Consider the following 27183-nt stretch of genomic DNA (forward strand, 5'->3'; position numbering starts at 1 on the left):
CTTTGACTGATTGGTACAAACAGGCAAGGAAAAATTAGCAAGATTAAAAACAGTGACAGACGGCCCCAGACTGATCTATTAAGCCCTCTGTAGTTGTGCGTAGGCGTTCGTTGCGAGGGGAGCAAGGAAAAGGCTTGAGCAAGTGAGCCTGCATGCACCCTTTGAAACATTAGCACAAGTCAGTGTCAGGCATTTCCCCCAGTTCGATGTAGTGGCTGTGCAGTTTTACTCAAATTTGCTGAAACAGTTATAATTAGCTGCAAAGCTCACAGTATCAGCAAATTAGAAGTATTGATTCATGCAGGCCATGGGTAGGTCAACCAGGGAAGGTCAACAAGGAATTTTATGATCCCAGGACAGATTTGCTGCTGGCATAGTCAGGCAAACTCCCTTGGAACAAGTAGAGACTCCAGCTTGTAACCGCTCAAGGTTTCACAACATGGCTTCTGACATCCTCAAAGTGAAAATTCCTCTTACCTCAGAATATATGTGTACACGCTATTACACCTAAGAGAACAGGTATGACTTGGAGAAAGCTATGCAACCAGCTGCAACTTAAACGTAGTCCCATGCAGAGCCAGTACAGAGGGTACATGTAGTATTAAATCTTGAGCTAGCACAGTGAACTGGATTATATTTAACCTACAGAGCCTTATCCTGCTGTGGACAAAATCAGCACAAGCAGAATCAGATCTTTCAAGGATAGCTACCATAGTGATTCGATATCAAGTTCATCACAATTTGTAATAGGCATAAATCCTAAATACTACGACGGATGTAGTCAGTGTTTCTTAATGCGTAGCTCTGATCTGAATTCTTTTAATCTGACTAAACTCCCACACAATTCAATTCGAGATCGGGTTTTGTATTAAAACAACTCAAAACATTAAAGAAAAGCAAAGGGAATAAATGCAGGCTAGGTGGAAAGCTGGTTGACACTGTATTTTTGCACATTTCTTCCTGGTATACACACATGGGAGTAATCTGCATAGTCCACTATATTTCCATAAGATTACTGATAAAGTAAAAAACCTCTTGGTATGAGTATGAATCACAGAAACTTTCATGTTAATGAAGGACCATTCCGCTGATTTATCTCATACAAACCAACCACTGCCTTCTCTTTCGAGGGGGTGAGGAAGCAAAAGCTCTATCTCTCCTATGCTTGTCAGAGACCAAAAGATCAGTCAGATCCCAGATGGGAGTACAGGCATTTCCTCATGTCTCTGGTAAAATTAGCTACTGCAGATTTTATGGACCAAGCAACAATATATGCCCACATATCCAGGATTAGAAAACAACCCATTGTTTTGAAATTATTATGCTCCTTACTACAGCTCAAGTTTATATAAAAAAGAGTAACTAGATTTTATGTTCTCCAGCAGATACACTCTTCTGGAAAATATAAGATATTAATTGTAATCTTAATTTGCCATTTTTTTCTAATACAGCTATAAAACCATTTTATGTCAGACATACCAGTGTTGATTTTTGTCCATATCTGAACCCCTAGTCCTCTCTCTTCTTATTTTTTAGTACATGGAAAGATATTAAGAAGTTACCAGTTTTCCCTTTACTTTTAAATAAGTAGCTCCACTAAAACTTAAATTCTCACCTGAAGGTGCTGGCCTTCGTAAATTGTCGCATCACTTTATATCAACACTATCTTATGGCTATCAGACTCAGCTTCTTCATTATTTACTAAAGTATAAATGTTTTAAGGCTGAGTTCTTTAATTTGCATACCATCATACGTTACATAAAAGTTATCCGGCCATCTGTTTGGGTTCAATTTATATTAACACATCAGTGTGCTTGCTTTCCATATCGGCATAAAGTCATGGCTAAATTCTCTTAAGACTGCAAAAGTGAAAGACAATTTTTTTAATCTTAGTACCCAAGTAATACGGAAAAGGACATTGTCAAGGAGGTGTAATGCTTTCCTAAAACTTTGGAGAGGAGTTGCGTTTTGCTGTGGAAAAAGATGTACAAAGAAAATCTACATGTATCCCCTTCAGGACAGACGGACCCTTGCAGCAAATGTGGTAAAGCAGGGGAACTTAGCTAGTGGACTTTTATCTTGACCAACCATTGGTCGTCTACGAGCTCCCCATTGCAAACAAGAGCCCACGGCAGGCCGGTGTTCTGTTCAGCTCCCCAGTGATTACTCTCATTCACTTCAATGGATGCCCAGTATGACCATGTATCAGCGTCAAGTGTACGCCTTCTACAGGCCTCTGTTTTGTAACTGTTCAGCAACTTTGATGTGCATCAAACTCTTCTGGCCTAAAGTCTTCTCTTTCTGCACAAAAGCATTAGGTTCGGGACAAGAAAATGATGTGCTCTCACAACTTATTTTGATGATACCGTAAGGACCAGACTAACAGCATTTAGGATGCAGACCAATCTTTTCCATGGGTGAACACGAATGCCATCCCTCTCTCCTGCAATGCACAGAGACACACCCTTGCCCAGGCATGGGGCTTTACACCCTTCAGCTGAGACCTTGCCTCATGCCACACCGAATGAAGACTTGGAGAACTCCTGTTTTGCTAGGGGAGACACTGGATGGAGACGAGGATACAAACAACGCATTGTGCTTTCACAGGGTAACCTAAAACGGTACTCTGCGTCTCCCCAGAGTCAACATTTCTAGACAACTGAGGGGTGCAAGATGGAAACCCTTCATACCACACTTAAGCAAGTGCTAGCGGCACAGAAAGGCATGTTCAGGAATAAGGAATTGAGTTATCAACAACCCCAAATTAAATGAGGAAGGTTTGTGGAAACTGAGTGCTTTTGAAACTCCCAGAGCTAAAAACCTTGGACGAAGCACACTCTCTTTTTAACACTTTTCAGTAGTACAGCAGGTAATTTTGGCCTGATAGGAAACCACCTGCTCACTATTGGTATAGCTAAAGCTGGTTTAGATGCAGACATAACCCGTTGGTGTACATATCTTAAGAGTCAAAATGAGTTTGTGACTCGTTTTAGAAAGCCTTCCCTGTCCTTTCTGCTATTTCCACCTTTTCTTTTTTAATAAGACTTAATAAAAAAAGACAGAAATCCATCGCAATCCACCAGAAGTGGTTTCTTTGTCAACCCTTAATGATAACACCTTCCCTGAAGCAGGACTGAAAATACCTGGTGCTTCAGAGAGAGAGAGAGAGAGGAGGAATAACAAGTGCTTTGCATTTGAGACTGTCTTTTCAATGCCTTTTCAGATCCATCAAATGTGCAAACATTCTAAGACGCATTAATGTGTAATAAAATTTGCTTGATTGGTGACTGTTTCCATGCAAGGAAGGAATCTTTCTGTATAATGGAGTGTGAAAAAATATCCTTCTTTGAGCCAGAGGAGGGAAAAGTCTGGGCCAGGTTTATATTACTACTTCAATCCCACAAACACTTCCGGTAACAGATGCTACCGAGCAATCCATCACCACTATTAAACAGCGTATTTTGTGGTAAGCCTTTGGTAGGATGGTCTACTGATGGGCATTAACAAACAGACATTGGTGTAAGTGCTTCGAGTCAAACTGGAAACAATACTAGAGGGGAAAAAATTATTTATTGCTCACAAAAATAGAGCCTTCAAAAAAGCAATTTAGCAATCTCGATACTGCACAGTGTCTCCTTTAAAATATACTTTTTAATGGGGTCCAAATTTTTTAGTCTTTTCCAGATATACACTGCCTATAGAAACCAGCCCTCACTATAGAAACCAGAACCGAACAGCACAATCCGAGTTGAAACAGAGGAAAACAGACCGTACTTAAACTTGCACTCATCCTGCAGCCTGCAAACATGTGTTCTTGATCCAAAATATTTGTCAGTCCATAGCTGAACCATTTGACACAGCTTGTTCCTCCTTGTCCTGCCACGTTGCTATGTCATGACTCTTGGAGATGTGACTCGTTAAGGAGTTAAGACGCCATTCAAATGGCACGTGCATTTGTCAGCTATCTGTTGCCTAAATTCCTTCCTGATTTGCTTCTCAGCTTGGTTGTCAAATCAACCTAGATTTCCAGCCAACTTCTGAATTACCATTTATTTTTACTCTAACACAAAACTTTGCACAAAAGAGGCTGGCACTACACTTGCAACAAATACATTCTTGGATTGGTGCTACAGGAAAACATGATGCCAGGGTGGTGTTAAGAATAAAACCCTCTTCAGCTCTGCAAAACGTCAGTGAGGTTTGTCTTCTCTGAAACATGCTTTTCAGTCCCTGGAAGTACAGATTTCATAAGAGGTTTTTTTTAGTACAAGAACAGAAGTAAGTTCAAAAGCCCTGGGGTACACATAGCACCTTGATTTGACTGAATCTGGAGCAACAGCACTGCTGGGCTAAACTCTAAGGTGACCAGTTGGGTGAAGAACCTGTGGACTCAGCTGGAGCTCCTGATAAAAAAACAACTTACGAATGTAGCCCAATTGCAGACTCCTTCAGCTTGCACATCTGCACTTCATGCACTGCTGTCTTAATTACCAGGCAACTTTGCTCTCTGTTTCACCTTTCTTGGCTTTCAGCATTTCCCCAGGTACTCAGCACTTCCTATGTGGGGTGCTGCCACTTTATTCCCAGCTTCCCAACACACGGGGAGGACCTTGGTCAGCCCTGAAGACCCTGAGGGAATACCCCTGTTCCAGCAGTACCATCTGTCTCTCCTCTCATGCACAACAGGAGGCAAATAAAACAAAATGAACATTCAGTACTCTTTGAAAGCCTGCAACGTTTGGAGACTCACTACTGATTTTTAAACACGCAATCACCTCTGAAGCGTGCAGCTGTGCTCACCTACCAAGTAACCAGATGGTGCAACAGAAGTCAAATAATTTTCTATATGGCTTTGGTGGTTAAGTCTGCAACAACTTGTTTGGTTAGATGTACAAGAAAAGAGGAAGGGAAAGAGAAAGCAGAAAGAAAAGGATGACAGGAGAAGAGAGGGACAAAGAAGGAAGAATAGAGATGAACAAACATGAAGGAAGACACAACTGTCCTGACACTAACTCTGCCCGCACATTTCTGCTGAGAATTAAGTAGGACAACATTTAGAGATGTGCTATCAAGAAAGTTACATTTTGGCAGTTTGAAAGACTGTCACATCATAAGGAATATATTTGTTTCTTTGCTAATTAATCCAGAAACTATTTGAGACTATAGAGGGAGGGCTGTACTATTTGTTAAAATCTAAGAAAAGACTCTGCACTGTTATACTTCCACATTTCTTGAAATCCAAATTCTGCATTTCAAATTCATCTCATCTCCAAACGTCTGGCTTGGTTTTGGACCTCAGCCAGTCATCTTCTCACCTGGACACTAACCTCATTCTGCTGTGGTTGTTTTCCGCTTGCTGCTTCACATATAATGAATCCGCTCCTTTACCGCTTCCTGAGCGTGGTCCCACAGTGATCATGCCGTGGTTGGAGCAGCTAGCCATGCCCTGCCTGCCCGCGGTCCCTTCGTTTTCTCCCATGAACTCTTCTCCCTATGGATTTCTTCTCTGAGCAAGGACAGCTGTGGGGACATCTGCCCTAAGCCTGCACCAGACCAGCCTGCCTCTGGATTGAGCCTCTCTTCAGGCCTGAGTACACCCATGAATTTTTCTTTCCCTTTGTTCTGCCTTTGATCTGAGCACTTCTGTTTCCCCTGTGATAAGAACACGGTTAGTACAGAACTGAAAAATATGAGGCAATCAATTAAATTCTTTCCTCTCTGATTAGCCTCATTAACCATTCCTTATGATTTTTTACAGGACTAAAACTTGTCCTACACTTAAAATACTGGCAATTTTATTTAAAAAAAAAAAAATTTTATGCACACAGCAGATCCATTTCAGCAGTGTGCCTTATGTATTTTAAAAGTTCATCCAAACTGCATAGAATGGCTACACCAGTGTGAAAAGGTAACACCCACATAAACCAACAACGATTTAGGTGATAATGGCAAGTTGAACAACTGGAAGCCTAGTATAAATACAAGCAACAGCATCCACACACAGATCTGTATAGGTTTAATAACAGTATCACGTTTTTATTTATTCCGCTACATGCCCTGCATGCAAATACAACTTCCTGAATCTAAATCTAGTATGTGCATTTTACGTGAAAAATCAACGTAATTTCTCAGATGTCAAAGACCAACTCTTCTCCTTAAAAAATGGGTTGCCTTTATTCAATCAAGCTTCTTCTCTGTGTGCAGTTGTTTAATCTGCTTCTACTTTGTGCTTAATGTGTATGAACCCTCGTGCATGTGGGTCACTTAACTGGGCTTTGCTGAGAATTAAAGCATGAATCATCAGTAGAAATAACTGTGTTCCCACGGCACTGCAGACCATCACCTACCTCAGCTACATACTGCTAACCCCTTACACTTCTGTAAGGACACAAGCAAATGCTCATCGATGATCACAGTCTAGAAAGAAAATTCAAATTCACTGTGCTCTTTAGGCAATTTTCATTTTCTCAAACCCCTATTTTGTTAAAAGTAAGACACTGGACTATTCTTATAGTGTTTTTCAAATTGAAACCTGGGAAAAGGAGGATTGACAGTTTCTTGTAAGCATGTGCAGGCACGTGTGTGCACACTATAAAGATGGCATTTTGTGAAATATTTCTGAAAAAAAATAATAGGGGTTTGTTTGCTAATCTAGACTAGAAATTATTTTTCAAATGGTTGTTTTAGTGACAGCCCAAGACTTTGGCAGGCTTTCCTCTCCTCTTTTGTAATGTAGATAAAGAGGACTGATTGCAGTTCACAGACTGTAGCACTAGCCTCTGTATCACTACAAAGCACAGATTTAGCGATCTTGTTGGCACAAAAAAGTGGGGTGAAAGTGACTCCAAGATGAGACTTCAAGGGAGCACCAAAGGAATTAATCTGCTACAGAGATAGTGAGAACAAAGCAGAAGATCTGATCTGGGAGTAAGCAGGAGCTTTTTGTCAGAAAAGAGGTGGTAAGAAAAAGAAGGCACAACAGCAGAAACAACTGAGAAGTAGTAGCACGGCACTGGGAGTCAGAGACCAGAGACTTGAAGAGTGGTCCAGCCCCTGACTTCTCTGCGCCCCCACCCACAGAAAGGCTGATGAACTCCTCATCCATTGCCCCACCAGCCTTCTTAGAAAACATCTAAACAGAATTTTACCAACTAAGTGCTCGTTCACACCAGTCCCCAATTCTGCAGTGTCTCACAGGTGCTCTTATGAGATAACAAAGAATAATTACTGAGAAAACCTTAGAACAGCCAGGAAGAGGAACAGGCTATTTCCTGCATTAGCTTTCTCATAGCACAAATGGGAACTTCAGAAATGTGTTATATGCATCTTTACCGCAGGCCTATGTTTTACCTTACCCTCTTAAACAGATTAATAAACTCCAATTAGCAGAGACTCAACACGCCAAAATGACACAATTGCTTTTCCAAGTTGGTCATTGTTTTATGATTCCGGCAACTATTGACTTAATTAGCTACTCATTAGGTCAGAAGCAAATGATCTTGTATTCTAGAACAGCAAAAGCTCAGTGATGCACAGCACTGATGCTGCAGAACATTTAGGTAGGAACAACCCAGCACTTGAAACACTTTGGATTGCAGGCTCCAAGCAGCTGAGTCTGCAGCAGAGCCCAATGAACTAAACCAAACAACAGTTCCCTAGGGAAAACTCTTTGCATGTTGAAGCAGCAGACACATCTGCAACCCCTTCTTCCCCCACTCCGCAGGCCCCGAGGTGAGCAGGAGAACAGGCATAGCAGGCAGCGACTGCTGCCTCATCAGAGGTTTTGGTGGGGGTGAATCCCACTGTGCATATTTTAGGCAGGTGAAAAAAATCCCCCTGACATCTCTAGGTGAGTTCAGGGAGCTATGGTTCTCTCCATGTAGGCAAACACAAAAAAGTGTTAAAAGGTATCTTTCACCCTTTATTATAATTTTCCTCCCAAACTCAGTAGTCTGTCATCCCACACTTGCTTTTATTACCTGGCAAGCCAGTAAGAAGGGCTCCCCACAGCCTGGCCAGCTGTGCCAAGTTGCTGCAGGCAGGGTGGGCACAAGCATGCTGCCCTCCCCTCCACGCTCACCCCCACCTCGTACTTACCCTGCTTTTCTCTGCCATGTATCCCCACTGAAATACCCTACTATGACAGACACCAGGCATTTTCCTTCACAGTTCCTCCTAGCCAGCACAGAAAACTTCAGCTACAGAGATGAAAAGCAAAGTGTATTCCCCTTTCCTGCCCACATTCACTGTTCTCTCACCCACACTGTCTACAGCAGCTGGTTGGACCAGGGCCAGCAGCCCATCCTATTCTAGGAGGCAGGCATTGGTGATCAGTCTGGACCAGGAGCTCCTGTATATTCCAGATACAGAGGTTATCATCATCCCAACACCTCTGCACTACGAGCCTGTAAAGTCGCACTCTTAATTCCACAACAGGAAGGCAGAATGCACTGTGGAGTGGCTGCAGACAACTGATGACACTGACGGCTAGCATGGTGCAGACCTTGGGTCAGAAACATTGGATCTTTTTAAAGACAGCGCCTAAGTGAAGCGTAGAGAGAATGGCAGAGGAATGGACGCATGCTCAAGAACTAAAAAAGAAATGGGAAAGAATAAAAATGAAAATACAAAATTGTCAAGCAAGGACAGAGAAGGAGGTCACCTTGATAGTAATAATGCTTTTATCAGTAAACGTGGTGATGTGGATCCCGACGACACTGAAGAAACAGCACTTTCTTGACTTGATGGAAGCTAAGTGACAATGAGGAAGAGTGTATTACATAGTAACTCACAGGATCATGCTTAGTGTTGTATATGGGGAGAAAACTGGAACAGGAGAAAGAGATTACCTTCCCGCATGTAGTAGGGAAGACATTACATGAGAACCTAACAGGAAGAAGCCCTGGGGGCTTTCTCTCCCCTTTCTTCCATGCTTGGCATCCAGACAACCACAACCTAACTCTACCTTTCAACCTGCACATTAGAAACTAAAACAATTGAAAGCAATCTGTATTTTAATAATAGCTACTTTTGGCCCGGTTGGGAGGGTCATAAGATAACTCCAGTTAGATCTAACGGAATGCTGATAAGGGAGGAAAACCACTTGTAAATTTTGAGGCAAGAAGAAAGAATATACTTCTCTACATCAAGGAAAGCTAGAACAGGGAATAAAGGGCTTGAACGGCAAAAAGGGACATCTATATTCAGTGAGAAGAGAACTTTCTGACTGGAGGTTCCTAAGCAATGGCATAGATCATTTTAGGGAAGCTGCAAAATCTCCACCATTACATACTTAGAAAAGCTGGCAAGAAAATCACTCCTAAGGAATAATTTTAAGAACAGCTGATTTTACTTTGGCTTAGAAGAATGGGTCAGACAACCAATTGCACCCCCTCTTTTCTATAGTTTCTATGAAAAAAGAAATTTAAAAAAGGGAAATTCCAGTTTTTATTATACTGGAATCTGAAGCTAGAAGAATCTGAGCTGCGTAGTTTAGACCACACCATTCACATGAGAAATTACTGACTTCTAATTGGTTTTGTTTGTAAACTCAGAGATGAACAATTAGCTCTTCAGAGATGAAGATGCCTCTTCATTGCATGTGCTTGTGCCAGCTATGCTGGTCTGTTCTTCCTACCTCCTCCTTTCCCCAGCAGCAGATGCTGAGGAAAGCTCTGATGACATTTCTGCCCAGCCCTGCACCAGCAGAAGGCATTGAATACCCCTAACCGTGCCCCAGCCTAGGCACTGGCTCTGTCACGTTGTCGGAAGAAGGCCCGTACCTTCTGGTGGGGGTGAGAGCTCTGGATCATCTCAAGACAATTGGACCATCTGGACAAATTTCAAAAAGCAAGGGTGTGGTTTTGCAAGTCTTCTGTGTTCATCCAGTTCAGCTGGGTTTCCACAAGACGGCAAAACCCCACACCTCTGACACTAGCAAGGCTCAAAGGTCAAGCCCTCAGTCTGAAGCAGTTACATACCCCTCAACTAAATGGTTGAAAATATTTGAGGTGAACAATACCTGTTCATTTCCCCATGGATTTTTTTTTTTCTGCCTTGGATTCTTTTAGAAATGCCTGAGTATTTTGCATGGAAAAACACACTAAAACACAAGAGCCTGAGGACAACAGTACTCCCTCAGAGAGAAGGCCCGTCTGGCCCAATACTTGGTCTCCAAAGTGACCAACCTTCAACGTCTAAAGGAAAGCATATGAGCAGTGCAGGTCGACTTCTGCCAAAGTCCTGGGGGTGCTCATAGGCCTCAGTGGCTGGGATCAGCCTCCCCTGGGACCCCCAGCCCCGCCATCTCCTTCCAAGGGCCCGGGGTACATTTCTCAGCTCAGCCTGAGGCCTTCAGTTGCTTCCTGAGCCATGTTGGAGGTGTGCCCGTCCCTGTCCCTGTCTCCTGAACAGGCCTGGGACCTGCACTGCAGAGAGCTGCTGTCCTGGATGGAGCCTGCCAGCCACCTTCATGGAGCGTGAGCAGCAGGCGCCTGGCCAAGATGGGCCAGAGAAGCCCTGGCAAGGGGCTGTGCTCAGTGCTGCAGAGGAAGGCAAAAAACCCCCGGGGACACTTGCTAGTCCTGTGGGGGAAAAAAAAGCCTTCCTCCCCCCAGCTGCAGGGCACGAGAGGCCATCTTCGTGGTGCACGAGCAGCAGGCCGTGACGCAGCCACAGTGGACCAGAGGAGCCCTGACAAGTGGTCGTGCTCAGTGCTGCAGAGGAAGGCAAAAAACCCCCGGGGCCCAGTGCCAATCTGCCCGGGGGAAAATTCCTTCCTGACCCCAGCGCTGGCTGGCGATCGGCTACTCCCTGAGCACCTGAGCAAGACCTGCCCCCTCGTCCCACAGGCTGGTCGTGCCTCCCCAGAGATGCCCAAGCCCTGTTCTCTCTCAGCCTGGAGCCACCTCAGGGGCTCCCCAGAGTGGCCAAATGCCCCCCGGCTTGATCGACCTTAGGGGCAAGAATCCTTCCTGCACCTGGCAGGGGCACCAGTGGGTGCTCCAAAGCCCAGGGACCCCTGACAACATCTCTGCATCCCTTTTCTTACAGCTGCTGCCCCTGGCTCCATGGGGGATGAGGATGGCGAGCTCTGCAGTGCTCCTCAAGAAGGCATTCCCTTGCTCTGGCCACTGCTATCCAGCTGCAAGGGCCTGATGGTCGCCTCGGGCACCTCCAGGGGTTGCTTGGTGGTTCTTCTCCTCTCCAGCAGCCTCATCCAGCCTCTGCTCTTCCTCCCTCAGCCCCCCCCAAGGAAAGGATCCCACCGGCTCCTCAAGGGTTTCCTCTCAGCTGTGCTCGGGCTGCCCGCAGGCCAGCTCTGGCAGGGGACGGGGCAGGGTGCTCCCTTTTGCCCTGCCCCGGGGCATTGTGACTGCCGCGTTGCCGGGTGACGGCACTGTGACGTGGGGTGACTGACAGGCCCCCCCATGCGCAGCCCCGCCCACCGCCCCTCCGCCCAGCACCCTTGGGAGGAAGGCCTTTGGGGTGCTGGCCCCGAGGCAGGCTCTGTGCCCAGGAGGCCCAGGGGCCGTCCCTGCCCTTGGCCATGCACTGGGCACAGCTGCTGGTTGTCCCTGACACCTCCTCTGCCACTTGGCTCCCAAGGAAAAACCTTGTGCTGTTATTCTTCTCTCAGGCTAGAGGAGAAACCAACCTTGCAACCCAGCGACCACCCCTATTAGCCATTCCCTCCCTACACCAGACTAACATCCATGGGGACACCTTGGGCTGCCCGGTCCTCCAAGTTGGACCATGACTGCAGGAACAGTGACTTTCCATTTGTGGACATTGAAATTTTAAGGGGCTAGTTGTATCAGTCAAATGTTTGTATGGATTCATCCCAGAGTACTGAGGGAGCTGACAGATGTTACAGGAAGACCCCTCTCAATCATCTTGGGAGATCCTCACCGAGTGGAAGCTACCAGGTGTTACTGCTATTTATAGGAGGGGTGTGAGGGAAGACCCAAGGAACCACAGAGCTGTTAGTCAAGCCTCAGGACCTGGAAAAAATATGGAGAAGACCATACTGGGTGCTATTGAAAGGCATTTAAAGAACAATTCAATCATCAGGCACAGTCAACATGGGTTCACAAAGGGAAAGTCCTGTTTAACTAATTTGATATCCTTCTATGATAAGGTCACCTGCCTAGTGGATGAAGGGAAGGTGGTGGATGTAGTTTTTCTGGGTTTTAGTAAGGCTTTTGATACTGTCCCTCACAGCATCTTTCTGGACAGGTTGTCCAGGTATGGGATAAGGAGGTACACAGTGCGCTGGGTGAAGAACTGGCTGAAGGGCAGAGCTCAAAGGGTTGCAGTGAATGGGGCTACCGCTGGCTGCTGACCAGTCACCAGTGGTGTTCCTCAGGGTTCCAGTCTAGGGCCAGTTCTGTTCAGTGTATTTGTCAGTGATCTGGAGGCAGGAGTTGAATGCGCAGTTGGTAGCGATGATACTAAACCGAGAGGTGCTGTTGACTCTCTCGAGGGACAGGAGGCCTTGCAGAGGGATCGGGGCTGATCGGGTATTGGGCAATCATTGATGGCATGAAACCAAATAAGAACAAATGCCAAATTCTGCACTTGGGACAGTGTAACACTGGGCACAAGCCTAAATGGGAGAGGAGTGGCTGGAGAGCAGCCCTGCAGAAAGGGGCCTGGGGTGCTGGTTGACAGGAGGCTCAACAGGGGTCAGCAGTGTGTGCCCTGGCAGCCCAGAGGGCAAACCCCATCCTGGGGTGCATCAAACACAGCACAGCCAGGCGGTCCAAAGAGGTGATCATCCCATTGTATTCAGCACTGGTGGGGCCTCACCTTGAGTACTGTGTGTGGTTCTGGGCCCCACCATTTAAAAGGTATGTGAAGGTCCCGAGGAGGCCACCAAAGGCGGGGAAGGGTAGGCAGGCATGTCCTCTGAGGAGCAGCTGAGGACAGGGTGTTTGCCTAGTTTGGAGAGAAGAAGGCTGAGGGATGACCTCCCTGCTCTCTGCAGCTCCCTGAGGAGAGGACGTGGAGAGGGAGTGCTGAGCTCTTCTCCCTGGAACCCAGTGCCAGGGTGCATGGGAAGGGCTCAAAGCTGCATCCGTCAGGGGAGGTTCAGACCTGACATGTGGAAACATTTCTTTACCGAGAGAGTGGTCAAACCCTGGAACAGGCTTCCTGGGGAGGTGGTCGATGTTCCAGGCCTGTCAGTGTTGAAGAGGCATTTGGGCAATGCCCTTAATGTCGTGCTTTAACTTTTGGTCAGCCCTGAAGTGGTCAGGCAGTGGGACCACATGGTCCTTGTAGGTCTCCTCCTGCTGAACTATACTGTGCTATTCACTTAGAGGTGTTGGGTTACAAAAGAGAGGACAAGGAGATAACCAGTGTTATAAACCGGGTTAGCAGCTTAAATGCAAATTTCCAGAGGAGCGTAAGGATACAAACTCATCTTTTTCATCCAAGTAATCTTGTCCTCAGAACTGACTCAGCCAGCCTTGCTTACCAATACATCTGTTCACGCTTCAGTATAAACAGACATTTAAACACATCAGTGTTTCATTTACTTTTATGACTGAGATGTAGCTCCTACGTTGCTCTAATGCTTTAAAAACTTTAATCCAAATTCTTCAGCTGACTGTTGGCAGCTTCCAGCAGATGCTGCAAGCTCAGCGCATCCACACTTCCTGAATTTTGGGGGAAAAGTCATTGAAGAAATGCAGCGAAGAGTAGTGTAATTTAGTAGATGGGACACTCATTGATTTAAAATCAGGGTTCCAGGGCACATGTGCTACCGCCAAGAAGTACATGTTCTGGATGATGTGAAAAATGGAGTGACCAATTATTATTTCTAGTTCTTTAAAACTGTTTCATTTTGAGTTCTAGGCTGGTCCAGCCCATTTTGGACAATTACTTTCTTCCTCTCATTAGCACTTCAGTTTATGATTAAGTGCATGATTTCTTACTTTCTTTAACCTTACACTGTTTTTAAATGTCATTTGCCATATCAAGCCATTGACACATTTACCCCCACCGATTTACACAGTGTAAAGTAAATATTTCTGGAATCTTACAAGAAAAAACAACATTATTGATGTTATCAAGTCTGCTCTATCAGAGACAGATGGTTGCTTTTGTTTAAACTAGGAAAACAGCATCAGAGGATGCATCCATGTAACTCAGATTTAACACTTCTAATGGAAGAGAGATAGATTTGCCCAATATGAGATGTTTTCATGTCAGTTATTTAGCTTTTGTCATATAAATAGTGACTAGACACACATGTATATGGGCACATGCACTACCTACACTGTACAACTAACATTTCTCATATACTCATTAGAACAATAGTTTCCATAAATGAGGGTTTATGTTCTACAGCCACTCCAGGCTTTTAAAACATATGCTGCATCAATAATAAATAACAGAAAACTATGTATAAATGCTTTATAAATGCAATTGACTATAAGGACACATCGAGTAAACTGAAGGTTGCTTATATGGGATTTGGGCACAAGACAAAACAACTCAATGTATTTAAAGTCTCTTTAAGCCAGAGTGATATTACACACCTGTCAGAATGCCAACCTATTCACAGCATCAGAAATCAGATAAATCATAGACTTAAATCCTAGATACAATTTGTCATCAAGTACTCATCAAGTACCCAAAGCAAACAAACAACACCCAGTTATTCTGTATCATTCCCATTTGGGGGCCTTTTGTTGTTGGTTTGTTGTCGGGGTTTTTTTGTGGGTTTTTTTGGTGGTGTTTGTTTTTTTTTTTTTTTAAAGTAGCGTTTTAGCAAAAATAATGAAGGTTTTTGTGTTGTATAACCAGAAAGGAACTCAAAGCTAACCAGAACTGCAGGCATGAGATAACAGATGTGCACAGCTCACACAGTAACTACACATGCATGCCTTGAAAAGGAAAGCAAGGATACATGGTACTGTGACCTACTCTGTGTCAGGCCACTAAGAGCTTCCATTCCCTGTAAATTAGCAATGTTTAGACCCAGTGACATAAGAACCAACCACCACAGATGCCATAATGAGGCCAAAATTGCCACATGCCTGACTGCAGCACATGCAGATCAAACCAGGCAAATATTCCGCTTGTTAGTGTGGCTCATTGCCAAAGTGAAGGTAGAACAGCCCAGCCAGCAGAGCCCACCAGCACCCCGGTTTGCACCCAAAGCACCTGTTGGGCTCGAGGCAGCTACCCTGGGGCCAGTGCATGAGCAGGCTTTGCCAGGACACCAGAACCGCAGGTACTCAGCCGAAGGTGTGCTCTCCAGTGTGCCCACACATTTCTGTTATCAAGACCTCCCCTGTTTGAACAGATAAACCTGGCAGCAGTATGTGTGGTTTTTAAGACTTACACCAATGCTTTACTGGATAGTTAATCATAACAGCACCAACAAAGATGCAACAGAATGAATAGTGTTTTTAGGCTTCTACTTCAACTGCCAACCCAGCTCAACTCGCACCATAAAGTCATCCGATCTCTTCAGACTATTAAAGAGTACATTATGAGTTTTACTTGAAAAAAGCTGCAAGAATGGAAATGCATCACATCTTCGATATTGAAAAGTCTAGTGCTTTATGACCTTGTGAGGTAGATCCATCACTTGCCTATGACAGCCTCAACTATTAGATTCTTAAATAATTACATGATTACATATGAGACTTTTATACATATTAATTGTTGCAATTTTTATTCCCTTAGAGTTCCACAGAGTTCAAAATGTGGCAAAAAGGAAGTGGGGATTTACAGACAGTGAAGTATGAAAAATAATGGTCATAAAAGTTCTCTTAATTCTCCAGAGCCCTGTTACATACAACATGTAATAACACAGCATACATGCAAGGTTTTACTTGCCCCCAAAAGAAATGCCTTGCAATGCTTGCCGATGACTGTGCCTCCCAAATTCATGCTGAGAACAGCTTTATAACAAACCATACTCATAGCTGATAGGGATGCTATATATAGTCCTATGCAAACGTTTTTCTGCTTGCTTTAATGTTTCTATCTATGGTCCTGTTCCAAGACACCCAGCAGCTAAACAGCAGTTACTTAGGTGGAACGTTTATACCTATCGGCTTTTATTATTAAAGATGAAGGAAATAAGCAATGGCCCACAAGGCCCTCATCTTTGATCACAAACTCCTGCGAATTCTCCCAGACTCTCCCGGTTGCTCGTTTCCAGGCTACAGTCACACAAGAACCAGCACTGACTTTTCCACGCAACGAACGCCGCCAGCCGCACGACGCTCTGACCGGCCTCAGGACATTTTTGAGAGGCTCCCCGAAACCCAAGCAGCTGCTCACGAAGGCCTGGGCCTCGGCCAGCACTCCCCGCTCCGGCCCCGCGCGTCTCCCTCTCTCACACCGCTGCCTCGGAGCGATGAGGATGGCTCCAGCCGCGGATGAGCCGGCGCGGTTATTAAAGGAAAGGCAATCCTCTTAGGCGGGCTGCTGGCGGCCGGTGACGCCAGGCAAACCCTTCCTGCCCGGCGGGGCCCGGGGCGGTCGCCCGGCCACCGCGGTGCGCAGCCCCTCGGTCTCCCCCCGCGGGGAGCCCCGCTCCCCCTGCGGGGCGAGGAACCGGGGCGGCCCGCTGGGGCCTGCGGCAGGTGGACACCGGGCACCGCCGCACCCCCAAGGGCAGCGACCCGCCACTGGGACGCGGGGGATAGCGGCAGGGCCGGGCTGGGGGGCGGCTGGCGCGCTTAAATGGGCCGGTTACATAATAACGCCCCCCCCCCCCCCTCCGGCGGCGGCTCCGCAGCCCCGCGGGCTTGGAGAGGGGAAGCCGCAGCGGCAGGCGCGGGGGGGGGGGGGGGGGGGGGGGGGGGGGGCGTGCGGGGCCGCCCCCCTTCGCGGACCCTGGGCACCGCCGCCGCCACCTTTCTCCCTATGCCCCCCACCCCAGCTGCCCTCCCCACCGCAGCGCACCTTCTCCTGGGCGCGGTTGAGGCGTTTCTGGACGTTTTTGGCGAAGATGCCGGTCTTCATGTCGGCCATGGCTGGCGGCGGGGATGGGGAGGGTGGGAAAGGCGGGCGAGGCAAAGCCCGGCGGCGGCGAGGGAGGGAGGGAGGGATAGAGGGAGTGAGGGAGGAAGGGAGGGATGGAGGGAGGGCGAGGAGGAGAAGGAGGGCCTTAAAGACACAGTGGGGAGAGGCGGGGCCGCCGCCGCCTCAGGTGAGCCGCGGGCCCCCCTCCTGCCGCGGCCCGCCCCCGGCCCCCCGGGAAGGCGGCTGTTGGGCCCCCGCAGGTCAGGCGGGCGGCGTTGTCTGCCGGGGATGAGGCAGTTCCTCTAGATAATAAAGAAACATAAAGGGAGGTGACAGGGGTGAAGATTTCCAGAAGCCGCCAGCGCTGCGGCGGCTGGCGGCCGTGCCCGCGACAGCGACCGGCACAAGCCCTCCGGGGACAGCCAGAGAGCACCAGGCGCCCCCTTATTCCTCTAGAAATTTCCACCGTCTGAGAGTTGCTCCCAGTTTCCAAGCTCCTTTGACGTCTCTCACTCTGATCCCGGGGCTGCAGCATCGTGGGCCTTCAGAGTGGCAGTTGAGCACTGCTGTTCGGGGACCAGCGCCCCTGGCTGGGCCCGAGCTGGGCTTGCTGGCATGGGCTGCAGCCGTGTCGGGCTCACAGTGCCCAGGCTGCCGAATGCGAGCGGCAGGCCTTGGCGTGCCGTTGCGCTGCTCTCCGCATCCTCCTCCTGTCCATTGCTCCCTCCTACCTTGGTGTAGCAGCCAACAGCAGTAAATGGCTCCAGACTGGTTTCAGGTCTTTGATCTCATTCCTGAAATGACAACTTGCAGTCAAAACTAGAGGGTAGTCACCACAAAACTCTCTGTCCTCCCTTGACACTCAAGCATCCCAAAATCTTTCAAATACAGACTCACTCAGCACCAGTCACTCACGGTTAGCAGTCAGCCTTGCCAGGTATCATGGCCCCAAAGCCACTTGTGGCATTTATTTCTGCTGCTTGACCAAGCACAGTGTTCCCTGATCAGGTGAGTAGAAACCCAGAAGCAAACACCGCAAAATAATACAAAACAACACACTGCAACTTCAGGCTCTGAGCCCATGCCTGTATTCTTCTATAGGGAGCTGTTTGGTGTTTGTAATAATTTTCATTGGTTTTTCAGATTGGTAGAAAACACAAGCCAGGTCTTGTACCTGCCAAAAGAAAATGCCTCATACACCTAGGAAGTCCAGCTGTGTTTCCTGAGATCTTGTATTTCTGACAGCCGCCCAGCCCCAGACCTGCATGACACACTTTAGTATTAGGAAGTAGATTTAACATCCCTACTGCAACAGTAACAATGTTTATTAAGAAATTGTGACCTATATAAAGGTAGGTGCTTACTTCTCACATAAGTATCTTTTAAAAAGAAAAGAAAAAAGACCTGAAACAAAAGCAGAAAAACAAAGAAACTACATCATAGCAACAAAGGAAATTATTTTATCCGAAAGATCTCAGGCAGTCTTTTATAATGCCGTTAGGCTGGTGAAAGATCAAATCAAAATCCCAGTGGTACAGGGCTTCCAAATTCTTTGAAGTAATTTTTCACATCTTCAGGGTTCCTCTTTCTGGCCAGTTTGGCAGCTGATTCCAAAAGCATCACACCACTTTAATAATAAAAAAATCATGAAAAGAGGTGGTCTTTGATTACTCATGCATTTTCTTCACCAAAGGTAGCACGTATCACCAGCAGAGTACATTACTGCGTTTGGGCTGTTGGGGGTGGGGGACACACTCTCCTGCGCCTTTTTGTCCCCAGTTGTCCAATACAACAATAGTAGATCCCTCATCACCAAGCCCAAAAGTGCTTTTTTGTGCTGGTGGAGGAGGAGCGTGAAGATATGTGGGCTGTGTTCAGCCATACAGCCGCTGTCTTCCCCCTCAGTCAGTTGACCTGCGCTGCATTTGCCCCACTTAATGGCCTTGGACAACAGCCAGAAATGGCTTTTTCACTGGCCGGTTTATCAATGCGCGTGTTGCTCTCCATCAGCTAGATTTTGGAAAGAAATTAACAGCAAACAATCAGGCTGATCTCTCCATACTCCCTGCCTGTCACATGTAACATTTATTGTAAATCTCTCTTGATAAATAATTTCCCCATTAAGATGTGTTTCAAAGCAAATTTCTCTCTGTGTGTTGCTGTACCTTAGTCTGAAATAAATGATGTTTAAAAACGAAGAATCACTTACTACAATTTACCCTGCTCGTTTCCTCCTTATATTTGTTGTATTGTTGTTTATTTGGTGTTATTTTAAAATGACAGTTTAACTCTTGAATAGCAGGGACGATCAATCATTCATAGAAAAATGCTTCTAATAGAGTGGTGATTTTTGAATGTAAAATCTCCAAGGGGAAGGGACAAGGTGAGTATTACCACTACTGCTACATCACTCCTTTTGCCAGGTGATGATCCCTGTTCACCCAAAATGTTAATCAGGAAAAGAAGAAATCTGGATCTCTTCTGACTTATCAACAGTATTGTTTCCCATAACACATTTCTGCTTTTCTGAGCACTCTTCATTTGTGTAAAGCAATAAAATTAGAAGACGCTGGTCCATAGGAGTCCATTTTACAACATCAGTAAGAGAAAAAAATTTGCAGGTGTCTTGCAGCCATGTCCATTGCAATGATAATTACAATATAGATACCAACTGCTTCAGAGTAACACAGCAACTTTCACCTCGCAGAGCTCTACAAACAGCAACGTACAGACACTCACAACTCACACCCCAGTCATGGCAGATAAAAGACATCCCCACCCTAAGCACACCGCTTTAATAGTCACTGCAGTGGCAAGTTGGAGTGGGAAATGAAGATTATTCAAATGAAGCTGCAGGACAGCCCGGGAGTTGAAATTGCACTGTAATTGCGGATTTGGGGAGGCAGAATGTACGGACCCAAATTCAGCGCCAGTCAAGACAAACAGATTAACAATTGCGGGAAAGCAGCGTGAGAAGTTAAATGATTTCAGGTGTACAGGACCTGTATTTTAAGTCTCCTTTTACAAACAACAGCTTGGTGCTATACTTGCAGGTTAGGTCAGCACATAATGTGCAGAAAAAGACTAGCTAAACTATCAGGGCAGCTTCTGTAGGTCTCTCTGCTCTTCAGATGTGGGTCACAAAGCAGAGAGCTGACTGTCAGAATCACAAGACAAGGAAAGTAAGGAACATGGTAAAAATCTAGTCTGGAGGAAATTTTTAATAAAAACCTGAAATTAAAAGTGTACATAGTCTATATTTCAGGACGTAGGCATTTATTTTGAATTAAAATTCTTATTATTATTGAAGTCAAATATAGATTATTTCTTTTGTTACATTTTCCTTCACTGACATAACTTTGTATTAACACCTCTCTCTCAGTCATTAGCATGCTAACATACGTCAAACCTGTACTTACATTCTGGCACAGAATACCAGTTCCACCACTGGGAAGCATTTTATCTGAAATGTGCCCTTTGACTTCATTATTTGAGCCTATCTGGTTTTGCAGAGCTACATACAGGTAGGCAGTGCTTGGCACTGGCCTCACTTGGTTTCCCGGACATCTGTCCTGCCACTGATTTCAATGACCAATCAGCTGGGCTGACACCCCAGGCTCTGAACCCCCCCAAAATGAGCTTTACATGGGAAAGCGTCACTAACGAGGTGCCTGCAGAGCTCGCTCACAGAATGCACCAGTGATGTTCTGTATGAAACTCACTCCTGGGTAGCACCCATGGGACACGGGTGTCTGTGCTGGACTTCTGCAGCAGGAAGGGGTGTTCCTTCCCCACGCCAAGACCTCTTCCCTGAAATACAAGGAATTAAAGAAATGAGCTTCAGACAGAGCAAAAAAAAAAATTATGCTAGAGAGAGAATATCTGGAATTACTGCTGCCTTTGGGTGAATCTTTCCAGGTTTGAGGCTGCGAAAGGAGTTAAGACGACATGAGAAGAGATCCAAAATCCTTTAGGGTTAGCAGGTGGGGGTAGGACTGAGTAATTAAGAATCACTTAGTTAGTACCAGGCATTTTTACTTTTTACACAGCTGGAATGTCAGTAAAATACAAACTGGAGGAAAAGACTAGGGTAATGAGAATGACAAGCTTTCCCGAGTTCCAAGAATGAGTTTCTGCGTGGCCAGAGCTGCAGGGATCCACAGTTCCCTCCCCCAGTGAGGATAACTGCCAACCTGGACCCATTGCAAAAGAAACTGGCCTTTAGTTGTGTCGTTTAGATGGCAACAGTATCTTGATAAGCTGTGTATTCGGTACTGATTCCGGCATTAGGAATGAACGCTGGATAGGATACTCATGCTCTGGTTGGCCTCATCCTGATGTGTCAGGTTTTAAATTAAAAACACAGGGAATGGTACAGAAGATGAATTTTGGAGAATCATGCTGAAAACATATGAGCTTTCCCACCTAAGTGTTTCCCATAATGCAATTAAAAAAAACCCAAAACACCAAACCCCAAAAAAATAGGCTCCCAAACTAAGCCTCTAAAAGTACGTAATTTTTCTGAAAAGTACTAACCACTCTTAGCCAAAACGCAGGCTCCTTTAGTCTATCTGAGGTCAGCATTCAGAGGTCATTGAAAATTGCTTTTGAAAAATCTTGGCATAGGTGTGCTTGACACATTTCATCTTCTCAGTCAGAAGGTCACAGGCCAGAACCAGAAATATCTCCCCTTTTAAACGGCAAGTAAAAAGGACAGAACGGCTATCTGTAGGACATCCTTTGGATCTCCCCTGAAGGAAAAGCCAACCTCTTTGCTTAAAAAGTATGTTCCCCCACACGCAATTTTCCATACTACTCCTCTTCTCTTTTCTCATCAAATGTATTTACAATATTCCTAGTACTTACACCCAGAATCTAGAAAATCACACCTTTTGTTTGCATAACAATAAAAATGAACGTTGTGACACCTAATCTCACTCCTTTTTTCTTTTTGTTTTTAAAAAAAAGACATTTCACCACAATCCCGCCTCCTTTGGGGAATGCCTCACGAACAGTCAGTTCCTCTCACAAGTTAGGCACTTGCAAAGGGAACAGTGGCATGGCATCTATTTGATTCCACAAATTACTCTTTGCTCATGAAGTGGCTGATAAAGACATTATGAGCACATTATATCACCATCCAGCCTCTCAGTTTTTATTCCTGGTCTTAACGTAGTGCTGTCACTTCCACTGTTCACATGGGCTAGGAGGAGGGATGTAGTGAAAGATGTGTAATCTCAATCCTGAAATGTTTAAAATTTGGAGAAAGATGACTAGCCACAACTATTCTGATTGTGTGCCCCTAATTTAGAAGTGCCACGAAATGCAAGATAAGATATACATGCAAAATAATAAAAAAAATATGTTTTATTACAAAGGTCATAGGATTTGTTTTTCTTCAAGAAATCAGATGTGTGTAAACCATTGTGGACCAATTGTGCTGGTTTAATATCTGACACAGCGCTTTCTAAATATCAGTAGATTTTTCCTCTGGAGTTGGACTATGGAGGTTGGAAGCCTCCTCTCCTGCAGCAGATCTTCTTCTTGTCTTGGCACTTGCTGCTTTCAAGGAAGCAATAACAATTTAGAGCAACCAGGGATCTGCTTGCAGGGCCACAGATCACCTGTGAGAGTAGTGCTGCCCAGCTGTTGCTGCTAGCCCCAGTCCTAAAAAAACAAGGTCTGAAGGGAATGATGTGACTGGCCACAGAAGAGGCATTTTGATAATGAAAACCACACACCATAGCAAAGGATTAGTCCAAACTTCAAAAAGGCATCCCCTCTCGAGACTCTGTCAAATTGTAGCATCTGCTGCTTGAAATCGTGACATTGAAAGTCAGCTTTTAAACCTGTGGACTCTCTGAAGATACCCCTAGCTTTTGATTACCAAGGACCCTTATTCAAATCTCTCCACTCTCCTTTCTTGATACATGGGTTTTAATGATATACAAGGTTCTTAATTGAGCTAGATTGGTCCGGACTTCTCTTACCATAATCCATAAATTGTTCCAAGGAATCCCAAACTGAATTTCATGCCTGTGCTCTGCATCAGAGCTTTGGGAATGCCAGCACTTCTCCCATCAAAATTAGTAAGAGCATCACACTGAAAAGTTGCAACATACATTCCTGTTTGCTAGAGGAAAACCTTTCATCTACAACAGTTCCGGTTATTCATCCCGAAGGTGTCCTGGACAGATGCAGGGGGAAGCAGTCCCTGGAGTCAAGTAAAACAGTCCTACCTGTAAATGGCCTGACTGGTTTAAGAGATTGTTACTTAGCTGTGGCTAGTGTATTCTTCAGCATAGCAAAAAGTTTTGTTCCAAGTTTGTTTGTTTATTTTTTTCCCAGAAACATATATCTGCAGCATTTAAAAGAGCTATAAGCAAACAGCAGGGATTGGAGGGAAGATAACCTTCACATTCAGATCCCAGCAAAACTCTCTTTGGCCCATTCCCATTTCTGATCTGTATCACCTTATTATAGATGTATGCATCATAATAAATGCTCCACTCATCCAGCAACCGTCTCTGGAAGGAGATTTTTCTGAACTATTTCAATCATTAGATGAAAAGACACTTTGGATGCTAACAGTTGCTGTAACAGTCACTATAGGAACCAAACTCTGAAACTGTTGCAGGCTTCCCAGTCCTTGGCATGCAAGACAGTGATTTTTCTCACATTGTGGGGAAAAAAAAAAAGTCTTTAGCTAATAATGTTATGCTAGTCTTATTTTAGAAGCATCTTTTTGCAGCTTTTTGCATCTTTTATCAGAGGCAGCCGTGGTAAAAGTTAAAGTTACACATCATCCAAATTAAATTTTAACACCTTCTCCCTTCCCTTTCCCCTCTTCAAAACGGTATTGAGAAATGTTCACACATTGCTACTCGTCTCCCTGTTGTATCTCAGAAATGGCATGCAGCAAGACACAGTAATGATATCTTCTAACTATTTGTCTCTTAAAAACAGCGCTTTTAGAAGGAAAACCTTTAGTAAATCTTAATCACCAATGAATTAATGGCTATTACATATCAATTAAATTTTAAAACCCTGCAAATGCCTTTAGACGAATGCATCTTGTATAATCAATAACAAATGCACTGCTCTGTAGAGAGAGGTCACGGACTTCATCTGCTTCTCTATGTTCCCCGAACACCTGTAAAACAGGGAGGTAAAATAAAATAGGGAAATGAGGAACAGGATCAGAGAGCAGACTGAAGGCTCAGGCCCCTTGGTGTTGTTCTAGAGTAAGGATTTTCAGTGGATGGAGCAAGGATTTGCAGAAAAGGCGCGAGTAGAACTTAGTGGTGAATATTTTTCACTGTGCATTTATTTCTCTTCACCTCAGTGTAGCATTGTTCAAAACCAGTATTATCAGCTACCCTTGCACTTTTCTTTTGAAGCAAAAGGTGTAGTCCCTTCAACGTCAAGGGAAGAATTTCTGATTAGGGTAATAGAATAGTAGATGAGCATTAAATAAATTTAAGAGTGTTAGTAGCATAAGTGCAAGTGTCAGTAGTTTCACTATGCCAGAGCTGACGTGCACTAGTTGACGTACACCTTAACAAGGAACTCAGAAGGGCTGCTGAGAAATGGCATGGAGGCGCAGGTCAGAGCTGTGATGCACACAAAGCTAATTATTTCGGTATAGTTGATATCTACCCATGAACAAATCTTTGAAGCCTCCACTGCTTCTCTACATCAAGCATGAAACAAGTTTCTTCTGATCCTTCTCTTTGTGTCTGCCAAAAATCCTTCTTCCTGCTAGCCAGTATTGGCTAAAATGCTTCTAAAATCCAAAGACAAGATTAAAAGAGATGGGCATTTTTGGGAAGGAAGGAGTCTTCTTGGAAAGTCTTTTTTCCTCATTACAACACCGCAGACTTGGACTGAGGTTGACTTCGCCTCACTCCACCTTGCTGGCAGTAGGGAGAGCTGAGGTGAGATCTCTGGGGCTCCACCTCACAGGTGGAAGCCCAGCTTTGTGCCTGAACCTGCTGTGACGCCATGTCGGAGGTGCTCATGGAAGCAGACCCACAGCATAAGCAGGTACATGGCTCGTGCCCCTTTAGTTTAACTCCCGGGGCAGGAACAGGATTAAAAACTTGGAGGAAATGTTATGATGTCTCAAGCGTTCATAGGGAGGTTCAGGATACTAGTTTGCTTCATGAGGACCAGATCTATTAACCATTCAGACTGAGTTTTCCCTAAAATGATTCCTCCATCCCTTGTCAAAAAGACTTCAGGTGCCAACTGACTTGGATTTCTGAGGCAAACTCAAGAAATTCCAGCCTGGCTGCACATTTTTAGTCTATTGGCAGGATTTCAGTGGGATTGCAGGGAAGTAAGGTCCACCTATCACCAGGAGGCTGCCTCGTAGCCTCCGTAGTAGCCCTGTAGAGAGACGTGCAGGGGGCTGGGCTGCTGCAAAGCCATTCCCGAGCTCTGCTGGGGCAACCCCATGTGGGCTGCCGCCTGCTGCAAAGCCAGGAACAGCTACTGCCACTGACCCCAGACTAACTGCCCTCTAGCCCAGTGCTCACAAGGCTGTTGTAGGACTTGAAAGACAAGGCTTTAAGTTAGGCCCAAAAACCCATGTCTCCCTTTGCAGAGTAGATGCTCCAAATGCTAGACTATTACTAGACAGGTGGGTGGTAACAATCTCACCTCCTACCCTTCCCACCCAGAGAAGAAAAATCATGATTTCAGGCGTCAGGCGCTGAGTCCTGGTTTCACAAAAATGCCTAGCTACACCTACATTCACGTGAGAGAAACATCCCAGTCTTCAGCATTTCATAGCAACCGGCAGAGGTGTGCCTGCAGTCGGAGTTGCTCCATGGAGCCCATCTGCAGCCCTCCTCCCCAGGCTGCAGCCGCGTGTGAGCCGAGAACTGGTTTTGAACTGGGGCTCAGGCTCCTGAGATAAAGCCTGAGATGTGAGGAGACACTCTGAGAAAGCACGCTGGCTAGAGATGTGCAAAGTGTGGAAAAAACCCCAGCAGGCAGAGACAAATCTGTTGAGACTGGGATAGACAGCAAATCGAGGAAATTTTGCAGGAAAAACTGTGACCTGAAAAGGTATTAAAATACGAGGGAAAAACAAGGACTCGGAAGAGCAACATGAAGGTTCAGCCCCGTTACAAGGAGGGATGGAGGCCAGCCTGTGGGCTGCCAAGACTTCACAAACTGCTTTGCAATTGTAAGCCCCCCGTGTATGTGGGATACATTGTGTAAAGCCTATTAGTTTCCATCTGCGCCTGGTAAAGTTGCCTGAACAAAGTGACTGAGGGAGTCTGGGTTGCACAGTTAATGAGTTTTTCTCCCTCTCCCACTCCTCAGAGCTCAGGAAATTGGAAACCATCTCAACCCCTCTACACCCAACTTTGCAATGCAGTGTAGGCTTTGCAGGACTGAGCTGCTGAGCTTTTTATTTGCATCTGCGTGTATCGACCTAGGTAGGAGACAAAGGGCGACGACGACATATGGAGATGCAAGGGCGAGCAGGGAGCAACGGGACGTGATAAAGATGAGCAGAAGCAGACTGAACCAGATTGGTGTAGTGTAGATGTGAAAAGACATTTTAAGTCACGCACTATATTACATGACTCATCAAAATATTGCTTAACACATAGAGTTTACATGACACATTTCCACATGCTTGGAGACATAGCTTAAAACCTTGATCCAAAAGAGCAGTGCTGCCAATTCCTGGGCTCCAAAATTAGCCTTCAGATGTCAGAAGGGCAGTAAGATGGGATCATCCGACAGCAGGAACCAACAAGACCCCTCTGTTTTGCAACACACAGTGCTTTGAGAAACTCCCCTATATAAAGAATTTGGAAAAGGTAAACAGCACTTGGCAAGAGAGAGGGAGAAATTGTCTGTGCTGATATTGAAGCATACCATGATGCAAATGAACAGAAGCTGCTTTCCATATTGATTGTCATATTTATAACTAAGACAGAACACATTTAACTTAGGTACACTATGAAAATAGTTTTAGAAGAAAGCAAAAAGAGACAGAAATAACTTGCACAAAAACTTTCAGTATTTTATGGGGAATGAGAATTAAAGGATCACACGAATGAGTATAACCGTATCAAACCGATTGCCTGTTCCCACAAACTAATGTTGGTCTGCCTTGTAATCTGATGTGATCAAGCAACAGTCCTTGGTAGAGGAGCAGGTGGAATT

At 45.4% G+C, this 27183-nt stretch overlaps 1 protein-coding gene across 1 annotated transcript in view; it reads right to left on the bottom strand.

Moving 5' to 3' along the window:
* AMPH (amphiphysin) overlaps positions 1 to 17001 on the bottom strand; it is a 121166-nt gene extending 104165 nt beyond the window's left edge. Inside the window, exon 1 of the mRNA XM_086467816.1 lies at positions 16933 to 17001. Within this exon, the coding sequence (XP_086323942.1) occupies positions 16933 to 17001 (69 nt within the window). The remainder of the gene's footprint in view (positions 1 to 16932) is intronic.
* Between the last annotated feature and the right edge of the window lie 10182 nt (positions 17002 to 27183).

This window comes from Leptosomus discolor, chromosome 7 (genome assembly GCF_034619465.1).
Source record: "Leptosomus discolor isolate bLepDis1 chromosome 7, bLepDis1.hap2, whole genome shotgun sequence".
Classification (NCBI taxonomy): domain Eukaryota; kingdom Metazoa; phylum Chordata; class Aves; order Leptosomiformes; family Leptosomidae; genus Leptosomus; species Leptosomus discolor.